The 25,867-nt window shown below is 39.0% G+C and overlaps 1 protein-coding gene across 2 annotated transcripts in view; it reads left to right on the forward strand.

Moving 5' to 3' along the window:
- Positions 1 to 25,248, forward strand: part of AOPEP (aminopeptidase O (putative)) — a 267,939-nt gene extending 242,691 nt beyond the window's left edge. The window contains exons 15-17 of one of the 2 annotated variants that reach the window (XM_067569212.1): positions 18,049 to 18,135; positions 20,875 to 21,019; positions 23,420 to 25,248. In XM_067569212.1, coding sequence (XP_067425313.1) covers positions 18,049 to 18,135; positions 20,875 to 21,015 — 228 coding nt within the window. In that variant the 3' untranslated portion in view covers positions 21,016 to 21,019; positions 23,420 to 25,248. The remainder of the gene's footprint in view (positions 1 to 18,048; positions 18,136 to 20,874; positions 21,020 to 23,419) is intronic. The other variant, XM_067569211.1, reaches the window with a different exon arrangement.
- Positions 25,249 to 25,867: the final 619 nt, after the last annotated feature.

Below are 25,867 nucleotides of genomic sequence, written 5' to 3' on the forward strand. Positions count from 1 at the left end.
CTAATTTTGGGGGAGGCAAAGAGTCTGAATAATCTCACCTCAGTCAGCTGCATGGAGAGCTTGGTAAGGGGGGAAAACAGAAAAAACAAAACGCTTCTGCCATCTTTCATCACTGTGGGCAGACTGAGATAGGACATATTTTTGCCAGTCTCTCTCTCTCTCTCTTTTTTTAAAGACTTGGGTGTTCTGTATAAACATTGCTGCTTTGATACTGATAGCATTGAAACTAGTACCAGAAGCAGGAAGGGAATATATTGTACAAGGGAATATATTGCACTCAAGTCCAGTGGAGGGAGATTGGGTCACATGCATTAAGCCTGTTTTGGCCCTGAACTATTCTGTAGTAGACTCACATGTATAGTACAGACTTCCCTGTCATATATCTTATTGGAGATGTAAATCTCTTTCTTGCATTTCAAAAACACTGCAGGTGAATTGATTATTGCTCCCTAGACGGCAGTTCAGCTTTTCACCAGTATAGATCATTCCTTCCAGTTTCTGTTTCTTGAAACCTTTATATACAATTTTTGAAGCATTAACCTTCCTCTTTGCAGTTTAACATGCTTTCTGTTCCAGTCGACATTTCTCTTCTGAACACGCCTGCACTTGCATACCGCACTGTATAGAATCATAGACGTATAGGAGTGGTAGGACCCTCAATCTAGTTCAGTCCCATACACTCAAGGCGGGAGTAAGTAATAACTAGACCACTCCTCACAGGTGTTTGTCTAACCTGTTCTTAAAAGCCTCCAATATTGATTATGTATAGGTATGTTCCTGTGAGAGAGAGAGTGCTGTGAAATGGGTCATTCTCTTTTGCAGTATTGTTCTCACCTTCCCACTGAGTAGCGCATGGATGTCTGGCATTTTCAGCCTTAGGGTTAAACATTATTTCAAAAAGACCAAGGGGCCAGAATCAGTATTTTGGGGCAGATTATCTGCCTTGTTCTGTTCCCTTTTGTGCCATTTGGACAGACGCTACCCATAAGTTCCCTGTTGGGGAATTCTTGGCATGGGGGAAGTTCCTATGTGGCACTACGCTAACATAACTGTCTCCTATGTCTCCCTCCTTACAGCTTCTCATGCATGGGAACATTGGATGTAGGAAATGCCCATGGCTGGAGTAGATTGTACTTCAGTTATCTCCAGCTTGTTTATAGTCCCTAAGGGACTGCAGCTGCTTGGCAACAACTAGAGCAACTCCTAGGCTGCTCTAAACTGTGCTGGGGCAGAGCATCAAGGAAGCTATAACTAGTTGATGGTTCTCGGCTTCTCTTTTTCCCCTCTCCTGCACATCTGTATAGCAGAGGGGAGCCAGGCTTTGCAAGGCACTCTGCTAGACTCAGCAGAACCAGCCGAGCTCCTGCCTTGCTCTCACTGGGGGTGCCACAGCCCAGTAGGTAACCAAGCAATGAAGCTACTAGAGCTACACTACTCCCTCCCATGTGGGAGCAGGAAGCCAGCAGGAGGGTGTTGAGCAGCTGCAATAGGAAAGAGAAAGCAGCTTCTCAGATTGCTCCTAGCTCATATAGAATTGCTCCTGAGGCTGGAGGAGCAATAGTAGGAGGCAGCGCCCCCTACTGCCTCCACGCAGCAAGGGGCTGATTTAAACACTTCAAGTTCAAAATCATAATCAAACATGTAATAACATAAGTGCCCTTGAGTTGGACACTGTCTCCAGAGCCAGATGTTGGTCACTGCTGGTCTAGCGAGACTGCAGTAATCAAGTGTCACACTGCCCTATCCAAGACCTTGCATGCCATGATAGGCTCTAGGATGCCTGCTTAACTGTATATCCCTCCTTTTTGTGTAATGCACATTTACAGAGAATAATGATTTCATTGCAGTATTTCCCACTTACTGTTCAAACATAGGGATGTTTGCAGAAGGCACAGTAATCACAAACCTGCAGGTTTGTTTTGCAGGTATTAAGTGCAGTAATATGAAATGTATGACATGAGCATGTAAAATTCATCTTTAAAAAGCATTTCAGACAGTTGTAGTGTCTTCTACATTCTAAGCTTTTTCTTCATTGTCATCGTCGTCGTCATCATCATCCTCTTTCAATGATTCAGCTGCCCCAATGTAGCTCCTCCTTGCAGTTAAGCAGATGATAGCCAATTATGTGGAAAAATTCTTCTTCTTCGAGTGCTGGTCTCTATGTGGATTCCAGACATGGGTGCGCATGCGTGCCACGTGCTAGAGCCGAAGCGATTTGCAGTAGCTCAGTTCCCTCTTACCACTGCATGGCCAGAGTCGTCTTCTGCCACCAGGGTTACCTCCACTCCTTCCCTCTTTTCTTGCCATGTTGCTTCCTGCAACGTTATAAGGCAGTCATTGTCAGAGTATATCTCCCAGGACTGCCTGTGCCTGCCCAGCCCATAGAGGAGAATGGGGACATAAGGGCACAAAAATACAACTCTCATGGGGCAGCGCAGCAGCATAACCAAATCAAAATACTCTCGTTTTCAGGGATTCAGATTTTGACCAAAAGATCAACATTTTCTGCCATAAGTAGACATGTATTGAAGTTTTTTAGCTTAATCTAAAACTCAATTTTACATAGAAAACCAATTTTTTCTAGGTTTTTAAAGGCTTAGGTTAGATCCTTAAAAGCGTATGGCCAAGTTTTTAGTGGGCCTTCTTTATTCCACCCACAGCACTTGCGGTTGCATGCTGTTCTTTGCATACACAAATGGATATTCTGGCACATAGGATAGGCATGATTTTATACACTCACGTACTGGGGATCAGAAGCTGTTTTCTTGTTAGCCCCCAAACAAGGAATGAAGCGGCTCATTGTGGATTGTGTAGGTGGATTGAATACTGCATCCAAGAGGCTTCCAATATGGACAAAATCCCTTCTTCCCTTTAGCTCTACATATGTCACATTCTTCTTCTGGTCTGAGGCTTCGACTGATAGAACTATATAGAGCTACCTGGTGCTCCTTAGACGTCTGTTCTAAGCACAACGACTTTACGGCTGCTATTGCAGAATTTAATTGTAGGGTGCGTAAAGCTCCAGTAATCATGTTTCAGACTTAAAAAGAGGACGTTTTAGGGACCGTTTGTTCCTTATTAGAGCCCCTAACCCAATCTTATGACCTTTCTTTTCTCCCATACCATAGTTAGATTTGCTTGTGTGGGGTTCCCCCTCTCCTGTTTTTGAGGAAGTTCCTATAAAGAAATCTGTACTTTGTGCTGGTAGTAACCAACTCACAGAAAAAGCATTTTTTTCTTCACTGGGCAATTGTTTCCTGCACACGGGTGCCTTTTTCTAAGTCACAAAACAATGTGCCACCACTTTATTGCTTTGTGTTTCTGCTTTAAAGGTCTCACTTCCAAGAGACTAGGAAAAAACGGGCATGCGCAGGTGGGGGGGAGGGGGGAGGGCAAACAGGCACGGGCCCCCCCCAGTTGGTGGAAGCACAGAAGTCTGCTGGGGCAGGAAGAGTGAGCACTTTCATACTGGGCTGGGATGGCAGATGACAGCTCCTGCAGCCTCGGGGCTTGGGCGGGAGATAACAGTTCTTTTGTCCCCAGGGCCACGGGGGAGATGACAGATTCTCTGGCCGCAGGGGGCACAATTTGTACCCCTCGAAAAGCAGCCATATTTTTCTCTGCACGCCCCTGGGGAAAAATACTGACCTACCATTACAACCAGCTAAAACCTCACAATTCTTTGTCAGACTGTTAGCTTAACAATAAATATCATCTAGCCTGTACGCATGCACGGCCTTGCTTGTTCTTAGCGAACACTGTGTTTATGTATCAACCATTGTGTTTAAAATTTGGGAAGAGAGGTTGGATTGGCTTGAAAGGAGAGGGAAACACAGCTAACCTAATTTTGTTGTGCAGAAGCTGGAACTTTCCAGATGCACCCACTGCCCAAGGTCAGCTAATATTTTTTAAACCCTAATAACCTTGACAGTGTCTCTTTTGATATGTTTGTGTAGGCTAAGCATGTTTGACTAGTCTTTCAAGAAAACCTAGTTTAGAAGTTTAACTAAAAGAATTTGAATGATTTAGTTACAAACACATTGAGACATTAGGAAAAGCTTATAGCTGTATGTCTCAAACTTTGGTAATCAGTAACAAGCAGCCTTCTTATTAAGCTATTTCCATAATTAGCTCTTTTGGTTCTTCATTCTAGACAGAGACGGGGATGGTCTATAAAACCAATCAGACAGGCCACAGGTCATGGAAACAGTTTACAGAGCAATAACAAAGGTGATGGGACAGAGAGACTTGTCTACAAAACCATTTAAATATGCCACAGAACAGAGGGACTGACAGGTGTGATTCTGCCAGTTCTATTTGATGCTGAATTGATATGTCTAGAACTGTATTTTATGTCCTGCTGAATTATGATAGACTTGGTGATGCAAAAAGTGGAATTTAGATGAAGCCGACAGATTTATGCTACATTTCCCCACTACCTTCACTGGAGAGTTCGTTTTTCTTTCCTTTTACCTACAAAGCTGGTTTTCTTATTTTTGTAACATAGTCTGCCTGCATAGCAGATGGAAATTGCTTTGTTAGTTTTTCTTGTCTCAGCAAATTGGTTGAAATGCTCTTCAGTTTCATAACTCTTCCCAGTATTTCAAGATTATAAGGTGGTAAATTTTGGGGAGAAGAGAAATGGGCGAGACGAAACTGGCTGTTTTTGCAGAAAATGTGAGTGTAATGAGTTAAGATCCTAATATACGTCATGTGGGTGGCATATTGCCATCTTTATACAACTGCTTCATTGTACATGAAGTCTGCCTATGAAATCAAGGCCATAGAGTGGTGGCATCCTATTTCATTGGCAGAGATGCAGTCACGCTAATATAAACCATACAAGGTGCTGGGTGTCCTAAAAATAGTGAGAATTGTGTTTGGAACAAAATATTTTCAGCTCATTGATCTTTCCTAAATCGTAAAATACTGGCGGGTGAAAAAGTACAGATGAACTACAGTGCAATATCTAGCTCTCTGCTTCCCTCCCGATGATCACTGCATTAATTTAAGCAAATTCTTGTAGTCTATTATCCAGCTGTCCTGCAGGTTGTCATTGAGTATTGTTAGGAAGCACCCTTATAGAACAAAGCTCTATGCATTATATTGTAAAATCTCATGGAGAATGGGAACTGGTCAGGAATGGTCAGACCATGTTGCTAGACTAACAGAAGAGGGAATTAGTGTGTTTTCTTTTCAGAATAGTCTGAGTACACTTGGCTTTGGCGAGAATGGTTTAGTAGCCCTCTGCACGATAGATTGTACCTTTAGATACTATTCAAAACTTGCAGGTTTCTGGCATCTGGTTGCAAATACCTCCTCACAGCCTGGTTAAGGACAAGAAGTCCCCATTCCTAGCCACCTTAATTAGACCAAGGTCATGTTGGACTGCAGAGCAAAACACTGGAGTGTTTCATATTGTATCATTGCACATGAAATATCTGTATGCCACTTATATTCAGCCTGTGTCTTACAGATATGAGAGCCACACATTGAATTGAAGCAGAGGAGAGAAATATGCCACTTGTCCTAATGTTCATATTGCCTAAATTTTCTCTCTCTCAAAAATGGTAGACAAAATAAAATCTGGTGTTTCAATTTAAATCAGTGAGATTAAAGAAGCTTTCTGTTTTATTCTGTATTTAAACATTCTGGACCAAATAAATCCCTGGTGTAATTCCAGTTTACATCAGTGGAGTTATATGATCTTCTTCAGGGTGCAGGGAGAGGGAAAAGAACCTTGAAAGGGTAATGTCTGATAACACATCCTACACTTTCGAAAGATGAAGCTCAGGACATTGTGGAGCTGGGTGTGAGGAAAGACAGTTGGAACAGGATGAAGAAAAAGGCTTCCAGTAATGACAATGGGAATGTCCCTTGAGTTGACTGGCTCTTGTGTCTGCCTCAGCGGAGTTGGGGTGAACTTGTAAACTTGCCCAAAGGATAATATAACTTGACGCCAGTAGCTATTATTTGGGCTTGTTTTGTTGCTTCATGAAAAGTGTGGGGGCTTTTCCAGCTGCTTGAGAAGTACACAAACTCCTTGAATCAGCATTAACTCTCCTAGGTACATGTTCAGAGTGCAAGGTTTATTGGGTGCTCAAAATAGCATTTCCCCAATCAGCAGCCCTCTTCCCAAACAGCTCCAGAAGCCAATAGCTGTGCATGTTTGTTCCAAGTGATTTCATTTGCTGCTGGGTGGCATTAGTGAAAGGTTCCAGGCTCCTTATTGGCGCATTACACTATGTCATCCACTTACACACTATGTGGGGGTTATTTTTCTAATTGGTTTGAGTCCTTAATTTGCTCCTCTTCTGGCAGCCCAACAACACAGTGAGACTTGGAAAGTGGGAAGCTAATGGAAAGAGAGATCTAAATATGGAATTATTTTCTACTTGTTCTTTATCCAAAGCAGCAAAGAAAGAGGAGGTTGAAGCTTACTTCCATTTTTCTAAAACCAGCCATATGAGGAGGAGACTGGGTTGAAGAGATCCCCTGGAATTGTAAAATTTGTCCTGATTTTTTTTATTAGGTGCTTTTGCTATATTTGACTATTTATATAGTGCTGTGGGGCAGTAAAAAAAGAAATAGCACTCTAATGCAAACTGCCTGGCCTTGTCATAAAATCTAAAATGTTATATACTATTTGTATATATGTGAGAGCCTTACATAGTTGTCAGGATGTCAAGGAGGATGTAATGTTTAAAAACAAAAACAATCAAGTGCTCTCCACAGTCTGGGTATGTGTTTCCTGATTGTTGCAGCTTAAGACTGTAGCCATATTTGTGCTTTAAATGGAACACCCTCTTAGTGCAGTAATTGACACAACTCTTTACTTTGAGCAATTTCTAAAGATACATTTTATTAGAAAGTGCTATTTTTAAAGCTGAATGGCTTTTCATTTCTCTTTAAATGTTGGCTGTAGATCCTGCTTGTCTCTGGACAATACCACAAAGCAGAAAAATCTGTCTCACTCAAAGAACATAAGATCAAGGTAGAATGGGAAATGAATGGGTCAGATCAAAATTGCTAACCACAGTTAATCCTGACGTCATCATCTTAGCCACAAACAAACCACTCACAACCGTTACCCACTATTGCTTAGTAACTAACTTTGTCCCCACTAAGGTTTTGCTACTTTTTCCCCACTGTCCACCATTTTAACTCCTTTGGGATTGCAATGCCCCAGAGAGAGGAATTTTGCTGAATTCTACAAGGGGTAAGCATTTTTGGAAATATCAAGGATGAGTGAGTGATGCAGAACTGAAGAACTGGAACCCTCAGACTAAAACCCTGTTCTCACTTCAGTACAGGGTGTATACGTCTTCTGAATTGACAGCATAAAGTCCTTACGGTTGGCTTCCTTAAAATGTGTGTATATGAGAGGTGTCACATTAACATGCTTGGATACTGGAGTCCTCTGTAAATGAGACGCAAACCTGGACAGTGAGAGATTAAGCTTCTCTGCACAGTCCTACTGACATGTCTCTGTCTTTAGTCAGAAGAACCATCCTTAGCTTAGTTCAGCCTCCATGGTCCATTCACTCTGGCCACTCACCTCAGTTGAGATTGTCCAGTTCCTAGTGGGAAAGTGCATATTAAACAGGTGGCACCATTGTTGGCAAACACTACTCAGTTGTGGTAATGAGTCAGTACAACTTAGATTGAAGTCCACTTTCTTCTGGATTTTAGAGGCTAGCAAACCTTTAGGATGCCAAAACTGGTAAAGTCCACTCCTGCTCCTAAAAGGGGTTCTGAAAAATACTAAGGCACATGGATACCATGTTGATGGGCATGACCAAAGCAGCCTCTTCAAAGTACCGTAAAGGTTACAGTCAGAGTAGGTTGAGTGTATATTTTTAAGTGGAATTGAAACATATATTTTGATGGAATACATGGTACTTATCTTTCTGAGGAGAAAATCCATGTATAATGTATTCATTTTCATACTACAGGTGAGAAACAAATCTTTTCCTCCCATGACAGGCAGTTCACTCATCTGAAACACTTTACTGTTTGATCACTTGGGTCAGTTGATCTGTCTAACCTAATGTCTATTTTAGGGTTTTATACTGTACCTCATCACTGTTGTATCTGAGCACTTTCCATATAAAATCAATAGCAAAGACCCTGTTTGACTTCACGGAGTCTCTGGCTTTCCCTTTAGAGTATTTGATTTTTATGATTGTATTATCTTTTGTTTGGTAGGGGTTATAAGGTGGAAGGGGGATGTCATAGTCAAGAATGTCATTCCTACAGTGGGAAAACCTTTTTGAAGAGGAAGGTTTTGCAGCAGTTCCTAAAGATGTGATCATACTCTGGATTCACCTGGTCTCTTCTGGAACATTGTTCCATAGCCAAATCCCTGTGAATCAGAAAGCTTTGTCCTCAACTCTCATGTGCTTTGTCCTGGAATTTGCGATCTGAATTGTATCAGAGAAGCACAGTTGATGTGTTGGCTTATGGATCAAAATTTGATTTTTATTGTAGCTGGGGCTTGATGCATTCATTGTTTTAAAAATTAGGACTAAAGTCTTAAACTAGGAGCCGGTGAAAGGACACAATATGTGCAGCCACATTCTTTACCCAGCTTCATGTTCCACTTCCAGTTCAGTGAATTATAGTTATGAAGCCAGAGATGACACATGCATGGACCAACTTTCTTGTCTGGGAGGAAGAGACAAAGTTTCCTAGCAAACTGTAGGGGAAAGAAGGTAGTTTTAGATGGGGCATCAAATCTAAAGTGTAACCAAAGGACTGATGCATGGGCCAGCTGGTACCTGAAGCAGTTTTTGTCTTTACTGAATTGGACGTAAAACTTCTTCTATTTGTAGTTTTTAAAACCTTGAACAATAATTAGAGAAAACAGTGTGGATGAGCTAACATCTTTATTGGACCAATTTCTTGTTGGTGAGAGACAAGCTTTCTAGCTACACATGTTCTTCAGGTCTGGGAAAGGTACTCAGTGTGTTACAGCTAAATATAAGATGGAGCAGATTGTTTAGATAAAGTAGTTAACACACATTCTGCTAAGGGACATTCAAAGGGAAGTGGTCTGTTAACATCCCCGCAGTCATAGCACCCACCTTGTGTCTCTAATGTCCTTGGACCACCGTGGCTACACCAACACTGCAAACAAGTGTTTACAGAATAATATTGCATATATTATTAATACTACCAAATAATAATTGGTAGTTTAAGGGTCATGGGCATTACTCTGTATGCTAGAGAATTAGTGGGTACCTACTTTAGATGTATCTGTCCCACTGCAGCACATGGTGGTATACATGCCTGGCATATATATACTTGACTCAGAAGTTGGAGACGTTATCTCATAGCTAAGGTTAAGATTCTGTCATGGATATTTTTAGTAAAAGTCAGGGACAGATTGTGGGCAATAAACAAAAAGTCACAGAAGCCCACAAGTTCTCCCTGACATTTACTTTATAAAAAAAAAAAAAAAAGCCCTGGGGAGGGAGTCACAAACAGAGCCTGCTGGGGTTTGCAGCTGCTCCTGCCCCACCGCTGCTCCAGCCCCTGGGGTTCTGACCCAACCCCGGGGGCTGCTCTGACAGCCCCAGGCTGGCCACCAGTCAGCTGTTCTGGTGGCCGCTGCTCCAGCCCTGCCCCAGGAGAAGTCGAGGTCGTGGAAAGTCACAGAATCTGTGACCTCCGTCACAGAATAGCATCCTTACTCGTAGTTGATGAGTTAGAGGTTCATGGTCAGACTTGTTGTGGCTGAGAAATGGAGCCCTGGCAATTTCAGCCATAGTAGAAAAGTCAGAAGAGAAGATGAAGTTATTAGTTTTGTCATTTTCCACTGGCTAAGAGGGGCATGGTTCTTGTCCATACTCTGCAGTGCGAGCTGAGGAAGTCTTTGCTCTGAAGTGGTGCATGAAGCAGCACTACATAGCAGTGATTCCAAATGCCAATGGCACCACAGCAAAACAAAATTCAACAAATATCTCTAAAACAGCTGTACCAGAGGGAGCTGATTACATCGTTTCAGCCATCTCCAGCCTGAACATTCGGAATGAGCAATACTGAACATGAGAATGAAAGAAAAGCATTTGGTTCAAGTTAGAAGAGTATTTAAGATTTTAACTAAAATTTATTTTTAAAAAAACTTGGTTTATCAGTTTGCATGCTGTGTTAAACATTTTGTTAAATCACAAGGCATTGTGTTATAGAAGCCTTGCTTTGTAGTAGAGAGAGACCATGGCACCGTAAATGAAAACACAATGGGAAAAGCCTTCAGGCATAGCAGGGGGATTCTCTCTTCCGGCAGATGTTGAGGCTGGTGCACTACCTTGATGTTGTGCTGGTTTTCCCCCCTTCTCCTCTGAGCTTGCTAGCCTATCATCACTTTATCTGCGTATATTGAAAGATGAACAAAAGCATTTCAGTCATGTCCTGTTGTATGTCAGAATTTAATGAAACGCAGAGAGAAAAAGCAGACTGAAAAGACATATGGGGATTACAAAATGACATGTTTTAACTTAGTCACTTACTTACAATGAAAGGTTTGACACCATAAGGAAGGCACACAGCCTGTGCCACTGGAAAGATTAGTTATTCTTAATTACTATTGCCTTTCCCATTCTTCTTTTCAAACCTTATTTCATTAACACAAATGTTATCGATTATAGATACAACTTGCTGGGGGAAGGAGTATCTAGCTAAATTATTCTGGGTTTTCTTTGTCTGAACATTAGTATTTACTCAGATGCAAAGAAGGTGGCGTTTGTTTTTTCTAAATCAGTCCCACAACTCCTAGAATGTGCTTTATTACCCTGGTATAAAGAGTGGCAGGGTTGTGGTCACTGCTCCTTTCTGGGTGTATCATAGGTGAAGAGATGGAAGCAGTGACTCACCCAGCTCCTCAAACTGTCTGGGTTTTTACGAGTGGCATTTGGTTCAATTTCTAGTTTCCATGTATTAGTGGGAGGAAAGCGAGCACCATCTGTGGGGGAACAGGGAGAGGATGCAGCACATGCACAAAGACAGCAATTGAACTGAAGCTGGGTACATATATGTTATGTAGGGAGTGGAGGAGTCCCTGAAGTAACGTAATACAGTTTCTGTTAAGACATGAATGGGTTCTATGACTATCTTTCATCTGGTAAGATTCTGTTATATTAACTAGAAGTGGCTAAATACAGTGAGGCAGAAGGATGGGAAATAAATCTATATTAATGGGACCAGATACTTAAAGAAGACTCAACCCTGTCTGTCTGTCTGCAGGCACAATGAATTGTGGGAGCAAGTGATGGCATTAAGTCGAACAACCTGATTTTTGGGCACCACTGCACAGTCTAAATGCTTTCAGTTGTGCCCACAACCTGCAATTGACTGAGAGTGCAAAAACAGAGTTTGTTTTTTGAAACGTTTGCCCATAAAATTCCTTTTTTAAAAAAAAAATTAGATGTAAAGATCTAAATAGAGCATTGTGGGCAAAGCTTGTGCTGCTGCTGCCCATACTTCAGCTGCTCAAAGGAGAGAGGCCTTCAGTGTCCAGGGCTGTCAGTCCCACACCTTTTATCAGCATTTAATTTGCTTAGGAAGACAAATAAAGAAAGGGTTCAAGCCCGGAAAGGAGTAAGTAACTGTGCTGATTAGGACATTATCATTATTAATGTTCGTTAGCTGAAAGGGCTGGTTTTCTGTTCAGATTATGTCTTCAGTATATTAGCAATGTCTTCTAACGACTTTATACATTTAAAGTCTTATACTATGTAGTTCTCTAGCTCTCTTTAAAATTGGAAATTAAAGGATAGCACTTTTGATTAGCAAAACCTATATAAATGCAGCACTTCATTAATAACCATATTGTGATTTGCTGGGCTATCAGTGGGCTTAGACATTCTTATTGCAGGATTCTGGAAAAATTGTGCAGTGATCCAAGTTGAGAATTATGAAGTGTGATAACTCAGCAGCACAATCCAAATCTCAAACTCAGACTGAGTGCAAAACCCTGCTCCCAAAGCATGAGTCAGGCTAGCAGAATCAGACTCTAAAGAAAAATATTATTACAGCATCTGGGAGCTGCCGAGGCCCTGATATTGCCACTTCCATCTCCACTACTGCAGGCAGAGCTACCTTGGATTCTGTGCCCCTGCAACAGGTGGCTTTAAAAGTGCCACTGGAGGGGGGAGGGGACGGGACAATTGGTTATGTCTACACCGCTACATCATTCTCATCGCAGGCCCTCAGAACAAGTAATGCCTTGGCCCACACTTCTCTAGTGAGAAGGGGGCCTGGAATGGGAGACACGAAGCTGGAGCTCTTGTGGGAAGGCAGAACCATTGAGAGGAGCTGGCACATCTGTTGGGTTCAAGGAAGGGGTGATGAAATATATATGCAGCCTTAGTAGTCTAAGGATTAATATTTGAATGAATTTCACCCAGTAATCTAACTGTGGGAAAAGCAGCTTTAACAGGGCAGAGCCCTGCTGGCTAACACTGCTGCCTCTTGAGGTCAAGGATATCATGAGGTACTTACACAGGAAGTCCTGGGAATTCTAAGCTAATGAGATCTTCTCCAGGGTCCCGTATTTGTGCCATGACTGTTATATTTTGATGATAATGAAGCTGTGTTCTTTACTGCTGTGTTAGAAAGTGTGGTTGTGCTTTAAGGAAGGGAAATGGAGCCTGATGATATTAACTGAACTTTATTCGCATTGTGAAGTCCCAGGGATAGAGACTCCTATTCTCCTGCTGCTGAGATGTATCTAGCCCATATTTTCTTTGGCCCTGAAGTGGCATCAGTGAGAGTGTTACAATTCAGATAAATAATTACCAATACTATGTAGAGTCCGAGTGTCTTTTGTTCAAAATAGACAATAACTGAAACTGATAGGCAGTTTCCCTGCTTGTACTTCTTAATGACAAAGCCTGGTGTACGTAGTATTCTCCAACTTCAGAATTACTGACAAAAGAATGATGAATACATTGTTTGCTTTTAATAGGATTTTGTTTAGTAAGAATATTTTAGCACATGGCTGAGCTGATACACTGTCAATGCAATTGTAGCACACATGCTCCTTACATTATTGTCAACACCACCTCCTTCAGAGCTGATTCAGCATCATTGAAAATCTTACTTGGGAGTAAATTTCCACTGAAATGAGATTTGCATGCTAAAAATCCTGAGTATGGAGTACCAAATACTAATGTTCATTTGAAAAACCCAAACTCTACAGCATAAAACCTAGTGGTGTGCAACTACTTACTTAGAATGTAAAATAGCAGCCATCTCAACTATTTTTAAATTTGTGTGGGCACAAGGATATAGAAAAATCATGAAATCATTAAAAATATTTTCATTACTATAATGGTGGAAAGCGTGGGCAGTTTTCTGTCCTAACCAATTGTAAAAACTACTTTTTAAGATCAAAATGTTAGTCTGCAGCATTCAGCAGTATTCACTAATTATCCCTGAAGATAGTCTAGTAGCTGAATCCGATTTATGAGGAGCTAGGAAGAGAGAATTATGCTGAAAGGATATAAATAACTTCAGATGGAACAAATCTGCGATGATCTGATCATCATTCCAGACTCTGGAGCATTCTTGTTAATTAAAAATAATGCATAATAGCATTGTTTGGTTATTTGCAAAAGTTTCTTTGTATTTCTCCCTCTGCAAGAAGATTGAGGTCTTCAGAGAATCCCCAACTCCAGTTGTCCATTATATCTACAATGGAGTTGTCTGTGACTAGTAACTATAGTATTTATAGTTGTGATTGTTTAATTTTATATAATGTGCATTTAGTTTAGTTGAACACATAGTTGGCAGAGGTCTTGTATGTCTTTTTGGTCCAAGTTGTATTCTGTTTGGAACTTCAGTTGGACAATAATACTTACTAAAAGTGTTCTCAGATTTTAAAAAACTGTATTTTCTAGGATCTCAAAACATGTTTTTGTTCCGAGATTTAGATTTGTTGTCTCCTGGAGCTTTTTTAATTGGATCCAGCTATTAGCAATATTTACTCATTTCCCCTCGAAGCTAGTCTCCATTCTGCAGAGCAAAGGCTTAGTACAAACTTTAGGGTTTTTTTATTTTAATAGAAGGCATGGTCTAAATTACTTGCTTTCTACATCTTATTTGCACGCCTCAGAGGTAAAATATTTTCTGCATTCGTGAAAATCAGGCCAGTTATTTTGGTGGCTCAATATGGATTTAGTTAGTATCCCATCTTTAAGCACCCATTTAAAAAAAAAAAAATGTTGGCTCATATTTGTAAAAACAATTTTCCTTACCTATATTTATATTGGTAACTTCGATTTAATATTTTATTTTTATGTTAAGTTATTTTTTTACTCTGTTTTGAATTTTGCTTTTTTATGGGTTTGAAAATAGACTAATCAGTGTCACTTTGGTTTCTAAGCAGTTTCACTTTCAAATTCACTTGCACTAGCAAAATGCTGCAGTGTTTGGATTGTGAACGGTGCTGTAGGGCATTCTCCATTTGTCTAAAAAATAGAACTTTTAAAAAATTGAACATTTCTATTGGTCTGAGGGTTTTTTTGTTTTTGTTTTATTTTTAAACAAAAGCTTTAAATTTGGGGCTCAACACAACCTGAGAGCAACATCCATTTAAGACTTTGGTCTTAAGGCTAGCAAAACCAAACCAAACCTCCCCACCCTAATAACTTTGATTACTAAATTGAAATGACCTGTTTTCAAATGACATATCTGTAACAGTGCATGAACCCAAATTATGCTGACAATATTGTGGAATGCTTTGCAAAGCTCACATATAGCTACAGTAATTGTTCAACCGTTGAATGGAAATTGGTAGATGGTTCAGCATGATTCATGAAAAGCCCAGTTGGAAAGGGAAAACATTTTAATAGGTCAAGATGATCCATCAGGAACTTGACCTCCCACTAGACCTGCAGACAGTTCCACATCCCCCAAGCCACTTTTCCTTCCTCCTCCCAAGCATCAGGCAGAAGTTGAGACAGTCAAAGGACAGCCATAAACCTAGATTCTGAGGCTGAAAAAATAAATTACATTCCAGAGTTTGGCATGTAGGTCTCTGCAGCTGCCAAACCCAGACCCAGTGTTTGTGTGTGGTTGCAGGTGTTACTTCAGAGTTGGAGCACATAAAGAGCTGGACAAAGTAAAGCACAATCAACTCTGCCAGCAGCAACAGGAAGAGTTGCTGTAAATTACTTTTCAGGTTCAGTTTGCGCTGCATAAGCCAGAGACAGATGGTGCATTTCTCTGTGCTCTTCGTGTGGCTCAGAGACATGTGTAGACTGAGAAGGGAGAGGGTGACATGGCTCTCAATGTGAGAAAAAGAGTAGTGGATGAAAATACAGAAGAGCATACACAGAGGGTGGAGTGTGGTTTTATCCAACCATGAGCTACTTAGTTTTCAAAATTTCTTTTTATATATTTTTGTTAAAGTGCTCATAAACATGACACATTAATTATGCTGCAAAGCAGTGGAGCTTGCTTTAAGTGTTGGATGGAAAACAAGGACCTGAAGAATTCTTTCTCCCCTTCATGTGTGTGGAAAACTCTAATTTAATGGATGGGAGATTAGCGCACAATATATACTAAAAAAATTACCTATTGCTATGTTGATAGCATGTGTATCTGAACTGGTGCTGAATATGGTTTTAACTGCAATTGTGACCTAGAGCAAACTACTTTCAGTGCCATGTCGGAAAAAAAACTTAATCAGTACACGCTCAAAGCGTTTCTTAACTCCTTTTACAGCTAAACCATCTTCAGTTGCACCCACTGTTTACTAGCATCCACTACATATGTATGATCAGAAATCAGGTGGGTATGAGCTGAATTGTATTTGCAAAAGCACTAACAATGACTACTTCTCCTGCAGTTTGTTTCACTGAAAGTGCCTTTTGGGCTTTGTGAAAATAGGAGGCGAACATGTAATCTGAGCATGACAGACATGTTGCTTCTACCCCAACAGGCAATTCAGTTTTGGGAATCTGCCACAATTTCTACTGACCCTGAGAATGAAAGAGAAAAAAAGTGTGCTGTCCCAATTCTCACTCAACAAACAAACATTTTAAATGAGACTTCATGCCAAAATCAAAAACCCTGTGTAGGAAGCAATAGTCTAAAGAAACCGATAATTTAATTATTCCAAGATTTTCAGATGTCGCTGTAGATTAGATAATCAAATGATAAAGATATACTAGAAAGAGATACATATAATATATGACATAGTTAACAGAGTATGTAAGACACAAAAATACAGAATACTACAATAAAAACCTCTTTTCTTTCATACAGCCAGAGTTTGTTCTGCATGTAAGATATTAATACTTCTTAGCTTGTCAGCAGTAACTTTTAATCCCGAGCACAGTCTTTTTATTGTTTGTTTTATATATTGATTATTGCTCGTTTAATAAATGAGCCCATATAGGTAGCCCTGAGTTTCCTAGGTTTCTTGTTGTAGTCAGAAGATACAGTCTAGCAATTTTGTGGAAGAGGCCACACACAAATCAAGAACATAAGGAGAATTATGTCAAAGCCTGTGACCATTCATCACTTGTTAATGATTTTAATGAGACTGTCAATTCAGTTATATAAACCTCTGAAATTCCTCCCTGTGATGCAAAGCTGGTGATTACTGCATCCTTAGGAGTTCAAAACTGTATCCCTTGTTGTAGTAATGGTAAAGGGGGAACAAAGAGTTGTGGGGTTAGTCGGGCTTTAAGTAATAGGATGCATCAACTTGAAATGGACTAAAAAGGCACCCTCTTCCACCTCCAGATTGTTGGAAAAAAAGACTTGCTTCTGGTTTTTATCAGTAAATCTGTCTTTAAGAAGTGATTGATGCTAGATTAGTGGATAATAGAGTCATTTTGACTCAAAAATATTGAAACTTACATTTTATTATTACTACAAAAACTGATTGTTACCAAGTGCCTCTCCCTTGAAAGGTGAAAAAAGCAAGCTGTAATAGAAGTAGTTTTTAATGCACTTAACTGCTTTCCTTTAGAGCCAATGCTGTGCCAGGAATAGAAGATAAAATATCTGACTACTTATTGACTATAATTGAAGAAGCCTTGATGGCAGTGTAAAACGATACTTAAAGCCATAAAAGTGAATAGTTAAACACAAATAAAAAAGGCATCAAAATGTAACAAAATACAAAGCATGCTAAAGCTTTGTAAAGAAGCTGCATTCAAAAGCTGCACCCACCACATTGCCCATTTTAGCAGCAGCATTTTTCACTAGCTGTTTGATGAAGGTAGTTATTTGCTTTTGCAAAGTGTATTCAGTACAGCAAATCAGCAACTTGAGCATGAATGGATTTAGACACATTCTGGCAAAGCTGTATTGGCAAAACTTGGTTTCACTGAAGATTAAACTCTGTTTCATGTTTAACTTTTATCCTTTTCATCCCAGCATAGATGCATTACTCGTCCCACAGAGGCAACTTGTACAAAATGTGTTTTATCCTTATGCCCCCCCTGGGTTAGACGCTTACCTAAAGGAAATAATGCAATTGTATCTTATGTCTGCTTCAAGATGTTTAAAGCAGTAACTTTCTCTTTTGTGAAACTATAAAAGAAATGGGTAAAATGTTTATTTATTCTGATGCTAACTGTAAAAAAAAAAGTAGTTTTATGGAATTAAATAAGTTATTTTGAAAATAACAAATCGTGATTTAACAGGTTTAAGTTGTGATTTGAATTGGCATAGTTGCAGATAGTTATTTTTCCAGATATTTTGGGGTGCAAAAATCTTCCTATAGATGCATATTTTATTTTTAGTGTGTCAGATGAGTATTAATGGTGTACAGAGGCACATACTCAATGCTCTAAACAGAATCTGCCCTTAAAAATAGGAACTTCATTTGTGTCCATATTTAGGAGCAGGTGTATAGATTTTTTTTTTAAAGGAAGATGAGCAAGTCCTGCTGAAGTACTTGAAAATGTTTCACAAATTGCCAATTCCTCTAAAACACTTTAAAAAAATTATAGTTGAGTAGCATTGTATCAACTGCTTATTTACACTGATACAGTACGCATGTTTTATATTTATTTTCTTTTTTCATAGGTTCGACATCGATGGTGTGAGCTTGTTGTTAAACACAAATACACAGCAGGTTATGCTGAGGTTGAGAAATTCCTCAGGGAAGATCAGGTCAGTTTCATTTATTAATATTTTCAAAATAAATCACCTTGTATTTATGTCAGAGTGTAAATTGATTTTAACTTACTCTCTAGCTGTGAATTGTCAGATACCTGAATCTGATTCACAGAGTAACTGATTTTCATCAGAGACCTACACTATCAGGCTTTTATAATATTCAAAAGTTGTTTTCAAGGTCCTATCTTTTTAGGCAAAAGACCCTGGTTTAACAACTGTGGTTAAGCAATTTAAACTCTGTTTCAGCCAAACCAAGTTGACGGGTTGACCAAGGAACATGAATTGAGTAAAATCTTGTTATAATCAAGTTAACAATCCAGGTTATAGCTCAGGTAAAGGTTTAGTTTAGAACATGGTTTTATAACTAGTTTAAGCCTCAACTACATGTAATCCATGCTTAAGCATGGTTGTAAAACTCCTGTTCCGTTGTTCAGAAGTCAAAGAATCCTACTTCTTGTATATATTACGTGCATGCAGTAGAACCTACATCCTTCTGTTCTCACAAGATCACTCACATTTCTTTTTACTCACCATTTGTAAATATGTACATGCATACTCCCATTAATTTGCGAAACTAAAGCCTTTATATATAAACACACCTACTCAGACAAATTATAACAAATTCAAAAAAAATTGCAGGACCTTGCCAGTGACAATATTGGTGCTGCTACATTCAATATATTAAATTATAACAATTCACACTTTATTTGCAACAAAAGAGATTTTTTTTTCCATGGCTGATCAGACGACATGCTGTATTTCTCATGACAATAGACTGCAACTTTTTGTTTTGCTGCTGCAGTGCAGCTCTAACTAGTCTGCTGAATGCTGTCTTCCGGATCTAAATTACACTCTAATATGCATGAGAAGCCAGAGAACTGGTCCAGGATCCCCAGCAAATAATGTATTCTGATAATTGTTTATTTTTAAAAAAGAATACGTAAAAAAGGGGTTTGTGTATTTTGCATGTTTAGTTATTATATAATAGGATGCCATTTCAGATACATGGAAGCTATTGTGTCAGCCCTAGGAGGAAAACAAAAACAATTGTATTCTTCAGCACAATATTTAAAGCCACGTTTATCAACAGTATATATAGAACTGTGATTATGCCAAATAAGGACCAACATTTTTCTGCTTTGTAAGGAAAGAATTTTTGAAGCCATAACTACAGAGTTTTTATGCTGCTATATTTTGATATTCTTTTAATTTACTCCAGCAGGGTGTACAATTTGTGGCACAACTAAGTTCTGGAATGATTACATGTGAAATCAAAGCAGTTTCTTGGCCTTGCTGATCATGAAAGAACTTTGCTATTTTAAAAGTCTAGGGAAAATGCAAATGTGACTATTTAATCCTATTTGGGATAACAGAAAACCAGTGTTTACTGCATTGTAATGTTTGAGATTTAGGCGAAATTATTAGAACTGTACAGAAAAAGGTAGTTTCATTTTGTGGAGGATTTTGATATTTCAAAATTTGGTTTCATTCTGATTTGGAACAAAACCCAACTATTTAGAAATTCTCTGCAAAAAAGGAATGAACTCTGGCTCCAGGATAGGTTGTCTACTAAGGAGTCCATCCCATGGAAGCTCCAGGGTCTCCAGTTCTAAGACAAACAACATTGTTCACAAATGCTTTGTTTTTGCTGAATTGGCAAATTCTGATGGTAAAATCCTGATAATTTCTAGAGCTCGTTGAAAAATGTTTCCAGAAATATTAAATCAAAATGTATGCTTTCTAGTGGTAACTTTATTTTTTTTTCCTGGCACTACATGGTATTGCTACATTGCATGAAAACATATACCACTATGTACTAATCAGGATTTTTCTATTGGGCATAACTGTAAGAGTTAACTTGATGTTTGTAAAAACTCTGGTCAACATAATGGGACTGAACCTGCAAACCCACACTTGTATTTGCAGCCCAGGCTCATGTCAGTAGTCATATTGTGATCAGGGCAGGTTGCAACATCAGGATCAGTGTCAGTCTAGCTCAAGTGACTTCAAAAAAAGGATATGGTAACCAACGGTGAAATCTTGGCTCCATTGACTTGAGTAAGGCCAAGATCTCACCCCCAAATTTTCCTTCCTGAGACTCGTCCAAAATCAGCATTAGGGAGAACTTGGCCTTTTCCTACCAGCCCAGAGTTGTGCCTGCTGTATGTGAATCAACTTGAAGGGACCAGCATGAAACAGAAAAACCATCATTTTCAGTTGACAAAATTATTAAGTCGGCATCTCAGAATGGATGACCATTGCATTTCGAAAGATCCCATTTGGGAAAGAAAAATAGACAGTTCAAATTTCTGTAATCTTAGAGGAAAGGCAAACTGCCCTCTCATGAGGCATTTGGAAACAGCTCAGTTGGTGGCTGAGAGAGAGAACATGGACTTCAACCTGAAAAGCAGCAGCGCAGGAAAGTATTTTCCTGACATAAGATGCTGTCTGTAGCTAACTATCAATCTCCAGTGTAAATGTACTTTTGGTAACATACTTAAATCAACATCAACAATCCTCCTCAGATTGAATAGTTGCCAAGAGAGACAGACAGAGAATTGTATTATGGAGAAAAAATGTGTACCTGTTTAAAAATAAAAGGCTTTCTACATGAAATGAAACTGGGTACAGTATGCATTGTTTTGGGAGCTGTGTGGAACAAGCTTGTATTTAAAAACAAGCCAGCAGCTGTAATTGGTTATGGAATGAATGGCTGTTTTCTTCGTCTTGCAGGCTATGGGTGTGTATCTGTATGGAGAATTAATGGTGAATGAAGACGCAAAACAACAGGAACTTGCATATAAATGCTTTGCTGCAGCACAAAAACAAATGGATGTGTCCTCAGCCAAAGTGGTGGCAGAAATGTTATTCTGAAGAGGTGATTATTCTTGATTAAAGTATTTAATCCTGACCCTGCTCTTTAGCAAGAGAATATGCATAGCTCAGTAAATAAACTCTGGATAATGTAGAATTTGCTGATACTCAGCTTGAAGAACCATTCATTAAATTTCTTGCATTTTTCCCCCCACACTATTGCTGGAGCAGTGAGAGAGATGCACAAGGGATCTAGCTGAGGAGTGTGGAGAAGGGACTTTTGTGCTAAGGCACAGCTACATTTACAACCCTTCTTAAACATGGTTGCACTCGCACCTAACATTCGCAAATAGAAAACTTGCCAGGGGAAGGCGATTAGTAGAGTTGTTAAACAGAATTTGTGTCCACATGAGGATTTGAAATCATACACTTACAAACTAATTTGAATCATGCCAGAACCATGCTTCACAACTATTGTAGTTTACTTGCTTTTGTTTCAGGTGTAACCAGGGCTTCTGAGTATTTTAGGTGAGAGAGTTCAAATTAGTCTTGATTATGCTAGGCAGTATCTGTTTATATGATATGCTAATGACTGTCATATAAAGATATATAAACATTTGTAGCTTTATTTTGATTTGCTTCTGGTTCTACTTCAGGGACAAAAAGTAGAAGTAATTTCCCTAACAGGTGAGAAAAAGTGAAATTGCAAGTACAGCCCTTAAACAGAGAGAATAAAGACATTTTCTTACTGGTTATAAACTGGCCTTTTACACCAAATACTAAATAGATAGTGATATATTCCTTCTTTCAACCTATTTGAGTACCCCGAGGTTACCTGGTGTTTGTACATGCATAGTCAATTAGGTTTGGTATGAAGATAGTTTCCAGTACAACATACCTTAGAGATTTTTGCGTAGTGATAAAAGTCATCTGACAGACTCTTTTTCCTTGGTTGTTCACATAACTTTACAGTTGATTTGTGGTAATAAAATTCAGACAACTAGTTAGCTAAAAAATCACTCAGTATTTGGTACTAAACAAGATCCCTTGATTTGCCTTCCATTTAAGCTGATACAGGTGGGCAATACTTGAAATTAGGTTCAATTTGAGTGTGTGGCATTTATTTTATTTATATGAACTAGAACAGCCACAGTCAAAACAATTTATTTATGAATTGCCCTGTCTTTCTGGTACATAGACAGTGACTATATGCCTATGCCTGCCAAGAAAACTATGGTTGGCTTGGAATAGGCTTGTCAGTTTTGGGGAATCTTGCTTTCTAAAACAGGTAGGAGACCAAATACAAAATGTTTCTATGCATAGTCATGTTCAGATCATGTATGCTTAGACCCACCCACTGAATCTCCCCCGAAACCACTATAAACATCTGAATCTATTTGTAATGGCTTCAAATGTGTTTATCTGCGCCAGACGCTAGAACTATGCTGTTTGATCTGCTGTTTTCCACCCAGAGTCTCTTAAATACCTAGGAGAGTTTTATTAAGATAAAAAGGTTACAATTATTATAACTGTTGGTGATTGCCTCTGTGTTACTTCCCTATGCTAATTATTGCATGTGTCCTATAAATAGTCTGAAATTAGAATTTTTCTGAAGTGTCAAACAGGTAATCTAAATAAAATGATTTAATCAGATACCTTAAGAAGATGAGATCTTCAATATATTGTTACAGAATATATCTTAAGAAATATCATTGTTGTTTTAAACCTTGATGTGTGAAGCACTGGTGTTGTGGCTCTTTGGGTTCCTGGCATGCTGATTTGTGATTTAAGATTAAAATCACATTGCCAGGGATTACCACATAACCATGACAATGGCTACTATTATGAAAATCCTTGTAACTGTCTCATACATGCACTGGAATCCTCTACATCAAAGCCATTTAAACAAAAGGAGAAAACATACCACTGAAGACCCTCATCTGATCTTGCATTATGCTCAGAGGAAGACCTCTCTAACAAGGTGCAGAGCTTAGCTGATTGGTGAACAGTGATTGCTTTCCTCTTTGTTCACAGTGGCTAAGTTCTGCACCTGAAGAGAAGGCGAGATGGGACACTTCTTAGCCTATCCAGGGGCGAAGTAGTCTGCCAGTTGAAGTACACTGCTGGTTGGGATAAAATGTTATAGTAAATGCATGTGTGAAATGTAGTCTGTAGAGGATAAGAAAAGAGGGTGGAGACTTGAAAAAGAGCACGCTTTTCCTAGCAAGAATGTAAGAAATGCACCGTAAACTGCCAGGTTTGGCTACAGCAAAGAAGACATCTAAATCTGAAAGATTATACCTATTGTAATGTAATCTCAAGTTGGAGATAAATATATTTGTTTGTTGTTCTAAGCCAACTTAAGTCTAAGTCTGTAAAGCTATGCTTTATAAAGCTTTATCCACTGCTATGCTGTCATTTCTTTATGCTTATAGCTTAGCTTAGCAAAGTGTATTGTTTGCAGGAATGATTGTTTCCAGATGCGGCTGTTCCAGACTGTTGATGGACCCGTCCTCCGGTGCCTACTGAGCTGATATCAGTTCTGATTTTACATACTGGCTCAGTTCAGCAGGAACAGGAGTCGAGCCCTAAAGCAAAAAGATGTATCTATTCTAAGTGCACAGATGACTATGCAAAGTGTAACACATTTTCTGTCTGAAACCAAATCCAGCACAGATGGTGATACTCTGCTTTTGAACACACTACATGTTCTATGGTAGAAAAGCTTCCTCCCTATTGTATAGAGAACTGCTGGCTTTTTTTTTTCTTTTAGTACAACACAAAAAGGTAGGTAATTGGTTACACAGTCTGCTTGTATCACTATTTTCACAGGCCTTACTAACACTTTAAATGGGAGGAGCTTGTTTTCACTTCAACTCTTCCCAACAAATTATCTTGTCCCTTAGCATGATCTTTTAATGGCCTTAGGACCCAAGTAAGGCAGGCAGCTACAGCAACTCCTGTCTATGCACCAATGTGACTCACTCTGCCTTATGGTAATAATAGGAGTAACTTTGCTTGTGCATTGTGGGAAGACTACTTAACGGGACACTTCTAAATTACAGTGGGAGACTTATGACAGACTGTGACATTCACATGACTATCACGTAATTCCCAGTCATAACTGTATTACTGTAAATACCACACCAGCTGGTGAAACTGAGCTCAATGGAGATATGTAGTTTTACACCAGCTAAGAATCTGCCCCCCAATTGTATTTATGGGATTTAAAAAGTTACTGTTTGTAACCTACAGAAGGAACCCCCTTTGAAAAAAGTGGGACAGTTAAGAATATAAGGATTCTTTTATCAAGAGCCTTTACAAGCATTCCTGTATGGTGACAGCGTAATAAATTTTACCACTGTTTCTGTTGCAGGAAAGATCAGAGAAATTCTTTTAATATATCTACTACTAAAGCCTGGTGGACATCAAAGGAAGGATTATGTGCCTGCTAAAACAATCGACTGACAAACATTTGCCTCTCACTATTTATCTTTTTGCTACCAAGCATATAAAAAGAAAGCACCAATCAGCCCCTCCACCCTAAAAAAAAAAAAAAAAAAAAAAAAAAAATGGTTGTTCCAGCTAGTTACCTAGCACAAGCTGCTTGCTGACAGTTATTGTTACTAAGCTTTATTGTCTGGTATTAGGACAATTCTGTATTGCAAATACCAAACAACCTAGTCCATGTACAAAGAGATGTTGAGAAGAGAACCGTTGATTTGACAAAGCACTTTGTACACCCTTTACTGAGAGTCTCTGAGTTTCACACTAAACAAACACAGCAACCACTTGCAAACTGCACTTAAGTCCCTAACATCCTTTCCGTTTTAAGGCAAGTTAAGTGGATTTCTTTGTGAGAATTCTTTGGTGGTCAGTCTAATGTACAGTCCCAAAGAAGGGTTGGGGAGAAGGTTGTTTTTAATGTCTTATTTGGGGTAGAGGATCCTACTCTGAAAGATTAACTAGAAGAAATTCAGTTAATTTGGTCATGTAGTGGACTGAAAAAAACTGCTACTGGAAACAGGATTGGCCTTCTTTACATCTAGTGTATACATACAATGTAAAAAGGGGATACTTCTCATCACTGAAAACCTTTTTTTCCCCTCTCTCGTGATGTTTCATTTGTGTAATGGAGGCAGTAACTGCAGCTCTGCTCCATGCAAAGACTACTCGGGTGATCCCTGGACATCCCCAAAATTGAATCTTTCAGAGAACTGGACCCTTAAATATTTACCATGTAAAAATATTTTTCCACAATGAATTTTTGTAAAAATAAAATATTTTTATAAATTGTGTGTGGTTTAACTATTTCCCATTGCTTAGGAGTTAGTATATTTATAATGTTAAAATAGTCTGTTTTTTACTGTAAAGGAGAAATTGAAACTAACCAATAGGAGTTAGTTAATGAGTACTGATGGAAATAAATCTTAAAAAGTGGGGGAATTAAAAACACCCCTTTTGTTACACAAAACCTATGACCAGTGCTCTGCTGGTAACTGATTCAGTAATGGGCTCAAACACAATGGAACATAGCTACTCTTCTCTGTATCTGAAACTCGTTTTTAATTACCTGGGTTATGTTCAATCAGTAATTCAGATTGTATTTACAGAAGGATCCTAGTCACATAAGAGTTATGCCTCATTTCACAGAAAGCAGTAAGGGAGAACAAGTACAAATACTTGCTCTTATTCCTTACATTGTGTAAGAGGAAAGACCTCTGTGCTGAATAAAGCACTCAGCAGATTTAAACATGAATAAATCACCAGTCCTGGACAATTTACATCCAATAATAAAAGTAAATTGCAAACCAAAAATAAGTGTTCTGATCCTTGCTTAATATCTCAAAGCTTTCCCTCAAACCTATTTTTTTCTGTTTGATATTGGAAATATCAACTTTATTTCTTTCTC

This window comes from Emydura macquarii, unplaced genomic scaffold (assembly GCF_026122565.2).
Source record: "Emydura macquarii macquarii isolate MOO-44397 ecotype Brisbane River unplaced genomic scaffold, CSIRO-AGI_Emac_v2 contig_2897, whole genome shotgun sequence".
In the NCBI taxonomy this organism is placed as follows: domain Eukaryota; kingdom Metazoa; phylum Chordata; order Testudines; family Chelidae; genus Emydura; species Emydura macquarii.